Below are 17,040 nucleotides of genomic sequence, written 5' to 3' on the forward strand. Positions count from 1 at the left end.
CTCTCATGAGGGAGGTCCTCTTTGACTTTGCTGAGGGCCCTTGGGCATCAGATAGTGTTTCAGGCTCTGGTTCCTCAAGGGAGTCTGGGAGCTTTTTGCAAAGGGTCACCATGGTCTGAGTATCTAGCCTGCATTTGTTTAGCCATTTGGGGTGGTGTCTTAGGAAAAAGAAAAGTTGAACATACAGAACTTCAGTCCCCTTCCCCTCCTTTCTACAGAACATATCTAATTGAAGAATGGTATTATAATTAATGCTCCCCTCCTCAGGCCATTTTTCCTGGTACCCTAGATGATATTGAGGCCAGGCCTGGTTGCAGTAAAATTTGAGTTGCTTCCATAGAAGACTTTCTGGATCAAGATCTTTTCAATGTTTTAGTAAAGCAGGCAAGGAGGGGACCCTTCCAGGATCCTGGAAGCTTGATTCCCCATCAAAAAAGAGAAGCAAGGGAAAATTGATCACCTTAAGAGGAGTTTTCTCCTTTTACCCAGATGTCCCCAGGTGAGGAGATCCTCTACATGGGAGAGGGCATCACTCTCTCCCATGCTCTCCCACCACTGCCACCTGTGGCTAAGGTCATGGGGAAAACATTTAGGTAGATACAGCTGCATTCACCCAGCTGGTATGACCCTGATCTTTTTTTTTTTTTTTTTTTTTTTGTCTGTTTGTCTTGTTTTGCCTGTTTGCCTTGTGACCCAAGTAACTGGTTCTCTTCTACCAGCTGAAGGCTTATAATTCAAAAAATAACTCTTATCAGTGAGGGGCTCTAAAGTCACCAAGGGCTTGCATGGCCAGAGGGAGGAACCGTGTGGAGGCATGGATGGGGACTTTTGATGAGGCAGACTTTTGTCCCACTATGTCCCCCATGAGACATATATACTCTATGAAAAGAGAGGGAGCATCTGAAGACATTGTTCTTTTGCTGGTGATAATGGACAAAAATGGAGACGACCATTGCAGTCTCTATCTCCTAAGGTAGCTCTCAGGTAAAGCACTCTTTTCTCCCCTGTGGGCAGACTACAGGAACCTGCTTAACCAGATCAATCAGATGCCTAACAAAAACAGTTAAGCCCAAGTTAGAGTACTCCTTTTTGGTGTACTCAATTGAAATGGGGCTGCAGAAGAGACATGGGAGCTCCTGAGGACATAGTCTAAGGATAGTAAAGAGAGGTAGTGATCTTTCACAGACTTAGCTGAAGAAGGAAGCCCACTGCTACCTAGGACAAAGGGGGCAGCCACTCATCCTGATCTACTTGGGAAAGAAGAAGGAGGAGAAGCTGAGGGTTGGGGGAAAGAGACTTCCCAGGCTCAACACATGAGGGATTATTAGCCACCACTGCTCTCTGGGTTGATCCTGCCAGAGGCAGTGCTGGAGCACTGAAAGTGAGGGGTGACCTCCACCCTTGGCTCACGGGAACTACGAAGAAAGTGTAGAGATCTGATTGTCTTTTTGCCGTGGACATGGCTGGAGAGATTCTAATATTTAGCCACCTCTAGAGCCTCAAGGTGGGTGAGGAGTTGCATCTTCAGCCTTCAGGTCCAATCAGGGTGTTGCCCCAACAGAGCACCCTTGCAGCTTGAAGGGAAAATTTCCTTCTCACAGGCCATTTTTGGACCCCCTCCTTAGTGGGTCAGATTTGAAAGGAAAAGGACTTAAGGAGGGAGGGAACTGAGAGTTGAGAGGAAAAAAAGCCTCGATGTACTGAGGTTTTAGCTCTGCCCACATAGCATTGGCAGTCTGGTATTAGCCCCTGATTGGCCCCTGATTTCTCAGGTTGCCTGCCTTAAGATGTAGTGGGCTCAGAGCTTTTTCCCTAGGTTCCTAAGGGAGAAACCCTCCTTAGCAAGAGAGAGAGAGAGAGAGAGAGAGAGAGAGCCTGAGAGTTCCACCATAGCTAAGCCATGCTGGGGGGCTCTCCTGGAGGATGGACTGCAGCAGCATGCTGGATGATCATGGACACTTTCTAGGCAGTCCTCTCCAGTTTGGCACAACCTGTACCAACTTCAAGTGATGAAGTGTCTCTTCATGGTCACCAAGGTTGAGGCGCTGGATGGTGAGGGTCCATCGTTCCACTTGAATAGAAATCAGAGGCAGACTTAAGCAGCAGAGGTCAGAAAAGTTTTATTAGCAGAGGAGGGGAGGGAAAGGAAAGGCCACATGGGGTCATGCTGCAGGATCCAGAAACCGGTAGTCCCCTGGGTCAAGTGGCAAATCAGGTTTTACAGCTTTTTTTATTGCCAGAGGGCAGAGATTTTGGCATGAACAGATATCTCTCTGGCATGAACAGATGTTTCTTGGGAAGGAGAAGTGGCATTTCCCCCCTGGCTAATTGCCACCTTTTGGGAACACATGGACCTCCCACAGTCTGCCTTTCACTTGGATTTGAATTCAGGGCTTTGTATTTGCTAGGCAGGTGCTCTGCCACTTGAACCACACACCAGCCCTTTTTGCTTTAGTTATTTTTTTGAATAGGGTCTCGTGGTTATGACCAGATCAGCCTTGACTGCTGTCCTCCTATTTACACTCCTGCCTGGCTGGGATAACAGACATGTGCCACTATGCCCAGCTTAACTGCTGAGGTATGGTCCTGTGAACTTTATGCCTGCACTGGCCTCAAACTGTGATCCTCCCAATCTCCAACTGCTGAGTATCTAGGATTGTGTGAGCCACCATGTCCAGCTCTTCCTGCTTTAAAAAAATTTTTTTTTACTTTGTCTACTTGTCCAGGCTACTGCACCTCTATTTTATTTTTTGCATTTACTTTGAGTATTTCCCAGTGTTTTATATTACCATCACACTGAATTCTCACATCCTCACAACTCTTAAAAATTAATATTATTCTTGTTTTAGGAGAGAAGAGACTGAGATCCAAAAAAGCTAAGTAATTTGCCTAAAGACATGAAGTTAATAAGTGACAGATCCATATTTCAAATCCACAGTTATATACCGTTTTTGTGTTGGATTGATGGAAGTGAAAGTAGAAAGTGAAAGGGCAGGAACCAATGGCATGCACAATATAGCAGGAATATCATTAGAATCAGGGCATTTTTCAATCATTTGTTCATTTGTGTAGTTGAGAGAGGGATTGAGATGAACAATTGCTGTGAAAATGAGGTTGAGGAGGGAGATAAGTAAGAATCTGATATCTCTGTATGAAATGCCATGGCTTCCTAGAAACATCCTAAGGGCAGTAATGATGAACAGGATTCTTGAGGGCTTTAGCCAAATTGGGTTTCTATGTTGTTTTTAGGGAGTAGGAGTTCTCTGTGCAAATAGTAGTTCCATGTACTTAAGATATTTGTATTCTCCTAATCAGAATCAAAACTTCCTTACCATTCAAACTTGATACTCAGGTTGATGGGTCTTAAGAAATGATCCCAAAGACCCAGGTTCACTTGACTGCCCTGTGGCAGACCCTGTGGGGAGAGCTGGGGTAGCAGAGGAAGCTCTCATCATGACACTCAACATCTTTACAATACTCTGGTGTGTCCTGACATATTGTCTGGGAAGTCTTCCTAGGGAAAAAGTATAGATTGAGAAGGGGCTGCCAGAATCTAGGAGGTATTGTAAAAGAAATCTCACCAGCTTTAGTAATAGACATGGTGTACACTATGAGAGAGAGAGGGGTGTATACCTGGGAGAATATACTTAATCACATTTGCTGGTGGACAGTAAGTGGAACAGTTTGGGCTGGGGTAGAGGAAGGAACAGAGAAGGGAAAGGTTTAATTTTTAACTGTATATTTCTGCATGGTTGGATTTTTTTAAGAACATGAATATTTACTCCATGCTTAAAAGAAGAAAATCCTTTTTAAAAGATCTATATTTTAGCTGAAAATGTGTGTGGTATGTTGGTTTTACCATAAAACTACTATGACAAAGCTATTGGACAAACATTAGTCACAAAACATGCTTATAAAATATTTTTCTTTCAGTTCTATGGACTACTTTGCTCTTTGTTTTCAAAATAGGAGTTCAATGCACTTGTGAAAGATATTTGTGGTCTAATTACAATCAAAACATTTTATCACACAAATTTTTGCCTTGATGTCAGGAACACTCTTGCTCAGGAGTGCATGTTAAGTTTCTGGAAACATGGATTTAAAAGTTTAGAAAACTCCCTGATGCATAAAAGAGCAGTGGCTGTGGGTAGGGTTCCTCGGAAGCACAAGCCCTCAGGCTCTCTTTTCTCTCTTTCTGGTGTAAAGCTCTGAAGGTGATTCTTGTCTGCTTTGAGAGGCAGCTGGGAAGCCAGTGGTACTGGCTGAGCCTGCAGGTGAAGGAGATGGCCCTGCGGAAGGTGGGCGGCCTGGCCCTGTGGGACTTCCTTGACTTCATCGTGCGCACCCGGATTCCCATCTTCGTGCTCTTGCGTCCTTTCATCCAGTGCAAGGTGTGGTGTGCACTTCTGGAGCCACAAGTCCTATGAACTCATTGCTCTCCTTTAAGGCAGCATTATAGCAGGAGGGTTTCTAAGACATTCCATAGCTGGATCGTAGGGCCTGGTAATGCCATGCTTGATGAGGAAACCTCCCAAACGTGTGTCTAGAGGATGATTTCACATTAGAAGTACCTTTGCAGTTACTAGAGTCTATAAGACAGTCCTCTCCCCACTCCTGCTTAATAAAAAGACCCATGGTCTGGTCTAGAGAATGTTCTATTGTTAGTGGCACAGCAGAGACTAATTTTAAATAAACATATGAAAAAAATGGAAAACTGATGATATGTTTTTCCTCTAAGACCCTCAGTACTCATCCTGTTCCCTTAATGCTCTGATTTCTTGGGGGCAGTGATTCAAAGCCATGTATTTATTAATCACTTCCTGTACAAAGTTCTGTTCTATGGATGTCACATGCATTGCTTTATTTACTCCTCTCAACTATGAAGTAGAGAACTAGCCCATTTTACAGATGGGAAAACTGAGGCTTTGAGAATGCCATGCCTTCCTTTCAGCTTCTGGCCCAACCTGCAGAGAACCATGAAGAACTCTCTGCGCGGCAACATATTGCTGACCAGCTGGAGAGGCGCTTCATACCTCGTCCTTTGTGTAAGAGCTCACTCATTGCTGAGTTCAACAGTGAACTAAAAATTCTAAAAGAAGCAGTACACAGTGGATCAGGTGAGTATACATTGGGTAGTTTGAATTTGTTTGACAAATCCAAAACCTACAAAGAATCTCTGCCCAGGACACTGCTTTTTTGGGGACCATCTCTGAACTAGTCATCTTTGTACACCATGCAACCATTGCCAATAACAAAATGGAAACCAAAGGGGTATCATAGGAGTTTAGTCTTATTCCTTTCCTAAATATTGTCTCAATCTTCATTTTAGTAAACATTTTTAAAATATTTAATTAAAAAACATTTAAATTCTTGTTTCCTTTTTTAAAAGGGATACTCATATTTATTGAGCATCTGTTGTATAGTAGATTATTTCTCAGATATTATTTCCTTTAATGCACTCAAATACCTTCAAGGTGTGTCATTGAAAATCCACTTAAAAAAGGAGGAAATCAAGACTCAATAGAGGTTAAGTAACATGCATAGGAAATGATAACAATAAGGTGATTTTAAACCTTATCTGTATGGCCTCTAACCTTTTAGACTGAAGAAGGAAAATAAATCACTATCAGCCATTAGAGGGCAGTCATTACCTATAAGTAAAATATATGTTGAGGCTTTCTTGTTTCTAAAGCTTTTACTGTTTGCAATATATTAAAGACAAAAATTTTTACAAATACAATGTGAAATTTGCACATTACCATTCAAATATTCTGCTTGTTCTGATATAGAACTGGTAAAATAATCTGACATAGGATAGGGGTTTTAAATGTTGCAATTTCCAGAAAAGGAAAATAAGAACACAGTTTTGATTATGTATTCTGATTCTGATTACTGGGTCCATATTAGGTCTTATCAGTTGATTTATTTATTACACCTATATGCTTATGTCAGGTAAGGTTTATGTCTCTGCAAAAACTGGCAATTTGGAAGCAGAAATGCAGGTCAAAATTGATTTGCATCCTACCGAACCTTGGAAAATGAAATAGAAAGGTAACAAGAGAAAAAACAATGTCAAGCCTTTACATTGTTAGAGATGTCTGGCTCTCAGAAGGAAACTATGTAATTATAAGTTCATCAGTGGCCAATATTAATTCCCAACTCCATTAGCTACTTTTTCCTAAGGATCAAAGTTAGTGTGTCCAGGACATTCTAACTAACTTTTTCTTAAAAATACAAGTAGTCTGAAAGAACCTGAAAACAAATATTTCTGTTTTGGTTTTTTTCCCAAGAGCCTCACCATTCCTTTGCTTTGGTCTCTCAACCTCCCCAGCCTACCAAGGGAAGACATCCATCAGCACTGTGGGCACCTCCACCTCTGCTTACCGCCTGAGCCTGGCCACCATGTCCCGCTCCAACACGGGCACAGGCACTGTCTGGGAGCAGGACAGTGAACCATCCCAGCAGGCTTCACAGGACACCCTGAGTCGGACTGATGAGGAGGATGAGGAAAGTAGGTCACCCTATAAAATCCGGGCAGGCCACACAGCTTGACCATGTCAGCAAGGCCTTGTGAGGGATTTCTGCCATTCCATCCATTTCCAGTTCTCATCCTCTCAGGCATTTTTACAAAAAGGATTCAATATGGAATTGTGACTAATTCTGCAATTCCTAATGCCTGCTCTTCTATAAATTGGTTGATATCCTTAGTTGTTTAGGAAGAAATCAGGAAAAAAGTAAATCTTCAGTGACCCCTAAATTCTTTTTTGAGTTTATGTAGTCAACCTTGTCCATGAACTCATTTAAATTATGGATGAATAACTTATCCCTACTTCTGGGCATCTTGCTTAGAGGGTTGACCAGCACTGACATGATCCCACTGGGCTAGAAAAAGTGGCCAAAGCATATGTTCAGGACGCAGAGAATACCAGTTGGCTATGCCAGCTAGAATGAAATCAGCAGGCTGTCTGGAGGGGAAACAACCCAATTTTGAGTTAAGACAATTACCAGATGAGATCAGCTGAAGCATGTGCTAAAGATTTAGTATCGCAAAATGAAAGGATATCAGATATAGAAATACTTCATATGTATATCTTAAGCCAACACTCATATATCAATGTGGAGCATGAGAAGGTAGGCAATTTGTAGCTAAAATCTCTGTACTCGACATCACAGTCATCCCAATGTAGGCAAGATTGCTAATAAACAGTGTGGTTGTGATGTGGATATATATTGATTTATATGGGGAGAGATATGAAAGCCAGATCATTAAATGTTTTGAATTAAACTATTTTTTCAGCCATCAAACCTGTATTAAAACCTGTCAGACATAACAAAAGGAAGTATAAGAAAAATATATTCTCTGCCCTCTAAGATATTAGAGATAAACTCATACAGGAGTTGATGGACATTTGTAATATAAAACCCTTAACAAAAGGCTTAGTGGAAGACAGCTCACAACTAATCACCAAGCAAATGTTGGGGAGTAAGTGTTAAGTGATACGAGTTCAAATAAGGAAAAAAAAATTCAGTGAGATCTTGAAAAACCTTTTGTAAAAATAGCTCCATATATCCTATTATGTTTTTCATATTTTTACCTTCTCTGTGAATAAGATTCAATTTCAAATCTGTCACTATATAACAAATTTAATTTTCTAGCACTTTTCATATTCATTTTTTGATTTGAAATAAGTTCAATCGCTGGGTTTTTTTAAAAAAAAATAAATGGTATCAGATGATTTTATATGGTAGCACACACTCACCAAAACCCAGTAGGTTTATTGAAGTATATTTAGTGTTCAACAATAAACAACATAAAATGAGGTGACCTGGTCACAAATACTGTATTAAAATTAACTTTTATATGGATTTGAGTACATTAATTTCTGGTTCTATGGTGAAATAAAGGATATGTATTTAAAGTTTAGGTTCAAATAAGTACTTATTTCTGAACTTTAAAGTTCTTCAAATATTTTCCTAAAATTGTAATAATCTGTCCCACAGCAGGCTAGAAATTATTAAATGTCCTGATGTAGTTTTGAATGTCAGGGAAATGTTCTTGACTTGCTTAATAACAAGCATCCTACTCCTGTAATGCCTCAAAAATGTATATTCTAGCTTTCCTGAAATCTTCAGTCTTCAGGTGCCTGTCTACTTTCACAAATAATATACTTACAAAAATAGTCAAGGAGTTTACACTTATTTCATGAAGGCTGTTCAAGTGTGGGACCATGGGAGAGATTTAGGCATGTAGAATTATCATTGGTCTATTGGTGTCTTAGTCTTTTTGTGTTTTTTTTTTTAATCTATACAAAGGAACCAATGATAATTTAGCTTTAGAGACAGACCTGAGGTTGTGCTCAATCCAGGGATCAAAATACAGCTTAGCTGGGATTTTCCAATCATCACCACAGTTTTTATAACACTCGATTCCTCTGCCACTTTCAGATGATTCCATAAGCATGCCCAGTGTGGTAAGTGAACAGGAAGCTTACCTCCTGAGTGCCATTGGAAGGAGACGGTTCTCCAGTCACGTCTCCAGCATGTCTGCACCTCAGGCCGAGGTGGGCATGCTACCCAGCCAGAGGTAAAGAGCTATGATTGTCTTACACTCTGTACTTGGGGGCAAAGGAAGAAATTGTGACATATACTCCTGTTATTCTACAAAGGCTAAGAGAGAAGCAAGCAATGATTATATTTTTAGGTAGACTGTTCAGCAAAGGACTTTTCAACTAGATTCCTTCAGATAGTGATTTGCAATTTTGTAAGTTAGGCCAGTTGAAGGAACCCCAACTTCTGATCCAACCATTGTCTCTCTTTAAAACTTGCCCATAAATCACACATGATCTTCTTTCTGATGGTCAAATGACAATATTGTATTTCAGATTTATTATTAGTTAAGATAATAATGAGTATTTGACAAGAATATAGGACCAAATTCATTTAATATTTTGATAAAATATAGGCTTCTGATAGGTCATTAGGTTGGAATGTTTAACTAAGCAGAAAAGGAACTACACTACTATGTGTGACCTTGGGAAGGTGAGGTTAAAATAGCCTACAGTTTTCCTCTCTGAAATGAGGATGTTGGTTAAAATGATCTTTAACACAACTTTTCTTTCTATATCTCTAAGACTTCATAATTAAGCTCATTTAAACATTTTTTACGTGTTCACCACCATTTTTATAAATGTAAGTTTAAAACCTAGACATACATATATACACAACAAAAGCATAATTTTGAAAATGATGACATGAGTAAAAACACTAATTTAAAAACCATGCTATTTTTACTTTTAAAGAGTAAATTCTTTCAAAGACTCAGCCTTACATTATTTTAGTTACTTTTTTGTTTATTTTTAATACTCATTAATTCATTGTGATACAGTTCACACATAGAAAATAATAAAAATTAAGGCACATTGTAATGCTCACATAACACCAGTTTATATGAAGGGGTCTTGGACCTAAATTCCTTCACAAATACAGAACTATACAGATGAAATGAACTTTGTGAAATAAAGAAAAAATCTGAAGAACATCAAAGGAAAGGAGGAAATGATAAAAGATGATTAATAAGTAAATTGCATATGTTTAAAGAAAGCAATTTTATATAAGTACCAATGAACTATTTCAAAAATTAAAAACATATAAAGTTTCTACCATTATTAGAGGTTGTTTTACTTAATACTTAGCAAGTTTCCTTTGAAAAGAAAGTTTTGTAAATAAAATGTGTAACCAAAATAAGAGCCAATCAATAACATGTTCATAAAAAGATATAAAATTACAAAAGCAAATAATAGCAGCATCTATCAATTTATTTGCAATTAATAACAATGTGCAAGGTTGCATCAAGAATAAAACTAGCAAATTATTCAAAAGTTTTTTTAAATTATAGAATAGGAATTTCAATAGAGAATTTTGGTTATTTAACCAAAAATAACCCACACTATCAATTTCATTTTTACATATATACCACTGGATCAACCTGTTTCCAGGGAGAAAATTTGTCTGGTACATAGATATACTAGAAATCCAGAAATGATAATATATCTAATCTGTTTGGGACTTGAGTCATATTTTAGAATATTAGTGCTTGTATGATTGTCTCTGTACATTAGATGAAATGAGCCACTTCCGGGACAGAGACTATTCTCACAAGTAGATGAGCCTCAATTCTTTGAGGATAGTAGATGGTTAATTCTACACAATTTAAAGAGTATTAATTGAATGCCTTGTGAGTGCTTAGCTCAAAGGTAGGCACAGCTGGGCACCAGTGGCTCATGCCTGTGATCCTAGCTACTCAGGAGGTGGAGATCAGGAGGATCATGGTTCGAAGCCAGCCCAGGGAAATAGTTCACAAAACCCTATCTCCAAAAACCCTTCACAAAAATAGGACTGATGGAGTAGCTCAAGGTGAAAAGCCCTGAGTTCAAGCACCAGTACCACAAAAAAAAAAAAAGGTAGGCACAGAAGGAAAAGCAGTTTCTGTTCACAAATTTCAATTCAGGTACATCCAAATAAATTGATAAACTATTTAATTATTCTCTCACCAATCTGACAGGTTTCTTCTTTTGGCATTTACAATTCAGTCACTAGAGGATGGAGAGTTAGGAGGTAAATGCAAGTTCCATGTGAATTCCCCAAGATATCTTCCTTCCATTTGTTTACTTGCATTTTCATTGCAAAAATAGTAAGAGAAGTTGAGATCTTTGTTTGCTTTGCTTAATGGTATCAGTTCCAAGAGTTGGTTGTGGCAATTCATGGTAAGTGGGTTCTGTGGGAGAATGTCAGGATGTACAAGAAACAAGCAGGTATCCTGGTCAATGAAACACTAAGTACTTAAGACAGGTGAAAAAATAAACATCTAGCCAAATGGTTACCGAAGCAATGATAGTTTCATCTTCTACAGATTCATTCTGCAGTGCATTTCAGAGCTCCTATGTCCATTTGGAGTTCATTTTAACTCTTGACCAATAAACAGACCAGTCCTCTGAGAGCTGTATCCATCCAAAAGTCCTTCCTTCCCCATTGCCTTGAGTCCTATGTCTTGACAAACCCAGCACAAGGTGAAATGGTTGACTGTCTCCTTTTCCTTCCTTGTTCTGTTAAATTTATTTATTTTCAGTTCTTGGAAATAGAAAATTGCATGCCTTTTTTCTTTTTCCTTTTCTTTTCTTTCTTTCTTTCTTTTTTTTCCTTTTTGCATTTTCTTTCCCTAAATGCTTCATCTCCCTACCCCTCCTGCAGTGAACCTAATGTCCTCGATGACTCCCAGGGCCTGGCCGCTGAGGGCAGCCTCTCTAGGTACAGTGTCAATGCTACCTGTCTATTGGTGTCTGTGCTAGGAAACTAGCTGTTCCCTGTCTCCTCTGTCTCTCTGTCTTCTCTGTCTTCTCTCAACCCGTCTTGATACCTATTTCCATTCCTTGCCCTTTGTTGTTCATGAACACACGAGCCTGGAAGTCAAAGGTGTAGCAAACCCTCCTTCATTTTTAGATTTATAGATCAATCACAAATGGCCTAAAAACCTTACTTAAAAAGAAAAACTGTAGAATTCCCTATGGGGTTTGTCCCATGGGTGTCTAAATGCTTAACATTCCAGGGGCTACGGGTGTAGCTCAGTGGTAGAGCATGTGCTTAGCATGTGCTAGGCCCTGGGTTCAATCTCCTACACCCCCATCTGAAGTTTGATATGCCATATGTTAAATTCGTACCATCTAATCATTCCTTCCCACACTGATAATCATTAAGAATTGCTTTTCAGAGGCCTTTTAATACAATTCATTAGCCCCTGTACTAAATCAAGTCAGGTCTTTTAACTAATAACATGATTGATAAGAAACAAGGATGCCATAAGAAGAATAACAATGTCACTATAATTTATATAATTCCTTCACTTTGATGCATGCTAATTGGCAGTCTATAATAGCTGTTCAAACAACACATAAAAAGAACGTCTGTTCTAGTACAAAGATGATTCTAAAACTTGTCATGAAATATCAGACACAAACATTTCTTGCTAAGTAAGAGAACTTTTATGACGCAAACAATATAATATCTTGACTACTGATTTAAAGCTTCAGAAAAGGGGACTGCACCTTTAACACTCAGATAAACCACGTCAAACATTCCTAATCTTGTGCTGTTGATTTACACCTCTCAACTAATCCTCATTAGGGTAATGCTTCTTGTTCATTCTTAGAGTGTCTTTGTTCCATTTCAAAAGAAAACATTCCCTTCCAGGTTTGCATTATATAGTGAGTATGATATACCTGTGTTTATTGCTTTATCACAAAGATGAGGAAATGTTGAGAGGCCGGTCCTGTGAAAGGTTATTTTTGTTTTCTTTACATCTCATTCAGATTTCACATTTTCTTTTGCAATTGAAAATGGGAAATTTAGTCCATCATCAGGTCTTATCTTTATTTTTAATGGATCCATAACTCATGACATTCATTTGTGTTTGCTAGCCCTTGCTTTGACAGATCAGTCTCTTATTGGTGGTAAATGTGGAAGTGCTACAGAGTTCAAACTTAATTCTATTAGCAGGAGCTTTGGGGACAAGGATGAAGTTGAGAAACAACAATCATCAAGATTTCCCTTAATTATTTACAGTATTTGAAGGGCTCTAAACCAAGTCTAGCAGGGTTACCATTGCTTTCAAAGAATGCATTTGTTTAATGTTTAAAATTGCATGTGTGACAGAACTTTGATTAGAAGACAGTATCAGTGGTCTGCTGTGTATGTAGAAAGTAACAAATCAGACCTCTATTTAGCTGGCTTTGTGCTGGGCTTTTCTAATTATGCCAAATTTTATTTTTGTTGAATAAAACAAAAATGAAATTCTCCAGGGCTGGAGAGACAAGGTAGAAGCTTGAGTTATTTTTTATGAATTATCCAGTGGATTTGACCTATTATGGCAGGCTCTGGGTTCAGATGACTGGGGCTGTCTACACCAATTCAGTATGCCCTGGGGCCAGTGTCAATGAGTGAGACATATTCAGAGTCAAATCTATAGATTTTTATCTATAGCTAAATTAGTCAATCATGTCAGGTTTCTGATGACTGTCTTAAACCAATGTTGCTTATACATTGTTCCTATAACCATTGTGTTCTAGTCCTGGGTGTCAGTCACCTAGACCCAGCTGTGGTCACTGAGCAATGGGAAGGTGAGGCAATTACTTTGGACTCTGAAATAACTTTATTACTGCAAGGGCACTCCACCAATCAGTGACACATCTACTTTTGCCATATGTTTCAAATTCTATCTCCTGTCACCAAGTTCTCTTTGGAGGAGAGGAAATTCTGGCATATACTAAGAAGTGGGTTGACAAAATAGTGTACTTTTTATATTAGGTTTCCAGGCTTTCTTATTTTGGTATGCAATGTCTTTATGCTGCAGACTCTTAAAACTGTAAAGCAGTAAGTCATTTACCATATGAATTGCATTTAACATACATTCTAGCACTCAGAACCTAAACTATATCCAAAGTAGTCCTAAGGAGAATCTAGTCCAAAGCTCAAATACCAGAAAACATGCATAAGGGAAAACAATTAACCCTGTTCCTCCCCAGACCCATAACATTTTGCTTAACTTTTGTGGGAATTTGCTTGTGAAGGAGCCCTTGTTTTAGGCAAAAGAGATAAGATATACTGAATGGGCTAAACAAGGAGACCAAGATAGCCAGATGAATAGATGGAACTGATTAACAATTTGCACACCAAATGAAATTTTCTTTTAAGATTTTCTTTTTTAATTATGCTCACAGGTTTTTTTAAGATTCATCCCATGAAGTATCCTGTTAGAAACACTGTGCTTTAGAGAAAAGTTTCTTTCTCTTGGAAATTAATAAACACAAGCAATACTCCATGGAAGAATTTTCTTCCCTGGACAGAGTTGACCTTAGAGGTATAGAAACTCATTGTAGATGTGCCTAACACACACACATAGACAGTAGAAATATTTTCTCTTCAGAATAATAGAGATATACAAAAGTTATTTGACTGCTTAAGACTAGGTGTTTACACTTGAAAATCAGATTTTGTTTGGACATGTTAGAATATTTTGAAAAGCAAGAATTGATGGTCAACTCTAATTTTAAAAGAAATTGAAGTATTTGATTCTGTAAGGATAATTTTAATCACAGTGGAAAGTAAGAATGTGGCTCAAGTTTGAACAAGACTACAGTCTAAGTGAAATAAAAATTACTTATTTAGTAAACCCGCCTCATGATCACCTACGTTTTCAAAATACAAAAACTTGGCAAGTATCTCAAAGCACAAGGGAAAAGAAATAAAACAGCTTTTTTATGTAGTTAGAAATGAATTACTAAGAAAATGTGTGTAGTGAAATAGATATGTTCTTGACCATTGCTAAATCAGTCCTTATAAGAGATCTAAAATCCAGATTATTGTCCCTTTTAAATCTGATTTCAATCTTCAAATTCTGTGGCATTTAAAATATATTTTCCTGGATGCTATGGAGACCAAGTAAATTTTAATATAATCTTTTATTGAGAAGAATGAAATAGGACTTGGTCTTCTGTTTATTTCCCTGTTCTCTACAATTGCCTTATGGATTATTTGGTTTGGCTTTATGTTTTTCCATTAAAAGGATAAACCACTGTGCTGCATTCCTTCCTATGTTCTACCTTCAGATTTCTTTAACCATATTAAAATTGAAACTACAATTATAAATCAAAACAATAAAAATACTAATTCACATTTCCATGTGCTATTCTCATCCAGTGCTTCTACTTAAGTTTTTATCTATGAAATATACTTCGATCTATAATCTTAGTTTTACAATTTGAGTTGAGTGATACAAATTTCTATTACATTATGGAATGGCCCTTTGTTTGCCTTATTTTAAGAAATACTATTAGGTATGTAGTCTGTTAGGACATACATACATACTTATACACCACAGTCCAGGCCATCATACTGAAACAGGGAAAGAGGTAATCTGTGCCACAATTGTTTTCCTAATATTGTCTACATTTCCCTACCTTATAAATTATTTCCTTGCATTTTGAATAAGGCATTTTTTGTTTTGGGGGAAAGTTTGAATCATATCAGTTTTGCTAAACCCCAGTTGCATTTACTTCTCTAAAATATATGGGGTTGGAGATGTGGCTCAAGTGGTATAGTGCTTGCCTAGCAAGTTCAAAACCCAGTACTACCAAAAAACAACAACCTACAGCAGCATCATATGGTTTGCCATAAAGATATTTTTCAGCAACTCAAAAATACAAGGAATAACCTACTCCTAAATATATTATGAGATGTTAGCCTTGATTTAGAAAGTTTTATTTGCTTTTATCTTTATTGTTTCCCCCTATTTTGCCAACACAGTGGAAATTGGCCATTTCTAACCTCAAGATTAAAAATTTAAAGGAACCAGTTTTCTGTATAAGACACAATTTTTACTATTTGTCTCACTACTTTGACAAATCCTATCACAGGCTCAACTTTTCAGTTATTTTTCATGACTATGACACATGACATAGATATTTCAGTTATTCAGAAAGATCCAGTGGTCTACTGAAATACAGTATTTTAAAATTTGAGATCATCAAATAAAATACAGGGGGAAAGAATTTTGATTACTACATATATGGTAGGTAAGGACTAAATTAAAATAGAAAATGGAGTATAATATAGAGAAGTGCTTCATGCAAACACCTTGGTCTTTTCCTGGTTCATTTTAGTATTACTCATTACATAGTCAAGCATAACAAATCCCAGAGATGATGGGAATATTACAAGATATGGAAAGAAGATAAATTTAAACTAATTTTTATATGTGACTCTAATTTGATATGCACTCCAAAATTGTGTTTTGTATAAACTGCTTCCACTGTTAACTTTTCTGGCTGTTTAATATTAATGTGTCCTAACATTTCACAATTAAGCCAGCCACTGATGTTGCAAGCACAAATATGTTTTCATCATATTTCTAGGGAGAATATAATTTATCAGCTGGGATATATTTCCAGGAACATGTTCTATAATTTCGTCTTTGATGTGTGCATTCCATGATGAGATGCTATATCATTTACATAGAGCAACTAACTGCTAAAACTGTAAACTTGGTACATTTCTTAGATACAAGCCTCTCTATCCACAGAGAAAATCTTGATGCTTATAATCCTCTCTTGGAATAATCATCATGAAATTACCATTATGTTATGGCATTTAACACTTCCTAAGTAATGTTTTTCTTTTCTTGAACCATTTTTTTCCTCACAATCTTGGATTACTGAATAAAAATGAGACAAGTGGACTGCCTCGAATTCATTTTCTCTGCCCAATTATTTTCAAAACATTGTATTACCTACCCCTTTTTAGTGTTCTAGAAGCAATAAACTAATTACAACATCAAATATAAAACAAGAAAGCATGCTATATATGTCACTTTTCATGTCCAAACCATTTTACATTTTACTAACTTCTTTTCTCTACCTTAATGGGAGGTAGTTGGTAAGTATCAACCTCCCTTTATGGCCAAGGGAACTGAGGTAACATTTAGATGTCAATGAAGAATCCATTCCAATGAAAGCTTTGCTTGGTATTGGGAGAAACTTGTTTCTACTTTTGTGCATATGGTTAATTACTCTTTTCAATTTAACAGACATGTATCAAAATGTACAGTTAATAAGGAGATGTCATTCCGGACATGCCAGCAACCATAGTCTGGATTATCAGAATTTTATTGTTCCTTCAGCATACTTTTCTATCTTCAGAGAAAGTCACATATGCTTCAAGTCATATATATGCATATGTATTATATGCATATATATAGATGTGGATAATGTGCACTGCTTTTTAAAGATATTCAGGAAAACAAAGAAGTTTTAAGATACTTGTTTTTTGGTACTCTGTACAGGATTTTGTGTTACATATCCCAAATGATGTGATTACCTTCTTTATTTCAAACTTTGACAAACCCTATTTAGGACTCATCTATTTCCTTCTAGTAAAAATGTGTACAAATTAAAAACAAAGACAGATGTGACTGTGTCAACTATGTGATGATTA

At 37.4% G+C, this 17,040-nt stretch overlaps 1 protein-coding gene across 5 annotated transcripts in view; it reads left to right on the top strand.

Annotated features, from left to right (window-relative positions):
* The window catches only part of Unc80 (unc-80 homolog, NALCN channel complex subunit), a 201,098-nt gene that overhangs the window by 177,075 nt on the left and 6,983 nt on the right, over positions 1-17,040 (top strand). For 4 of the 5 annotated variants that reach the window (XM_074071616.1, XM_074071619.1, XM_074071617.1 and 1 more), the window contains 5 exons: positions 4,207-4,391; positions 4,952-5,117; positions 6,332-6,511; positions 8,446-8,584; positions 11,248-11,304. In XM_074071616.1, the coding sequence (XP_073927717.1) occupies positions 4,207-4,391; positions 4,952-5,117; positions 6,332-6,511; positions 8,446-8,584; positions 11,248-11,304 (727 nt within the window). The remainder of the gene's footprint in view (positions 1-4,206; positions 4,392-4,951; positions 5,118-6,331; positions 6,512-8,445; positions 8,585-11,247; positions 11,305-17,040) is intronic. The other variant, XM_074071620.1, reaches the window with a different exon arrangement.

The sequence above is a fragment of the Castor canadensis genome, chromosome 4, assembly GCF_047511655.1.
Source record: "Castor canadensis chromosome 4, mCasCan1.hap1v2, whole genome shotgun sequence".
Classification (NCBI taxonomy): domain Eukaryota; kingdom Metazoa; phylum Chordata; class Mammalia; order Rodentia; family Castoridae; genus Castor; species Castor canadensis.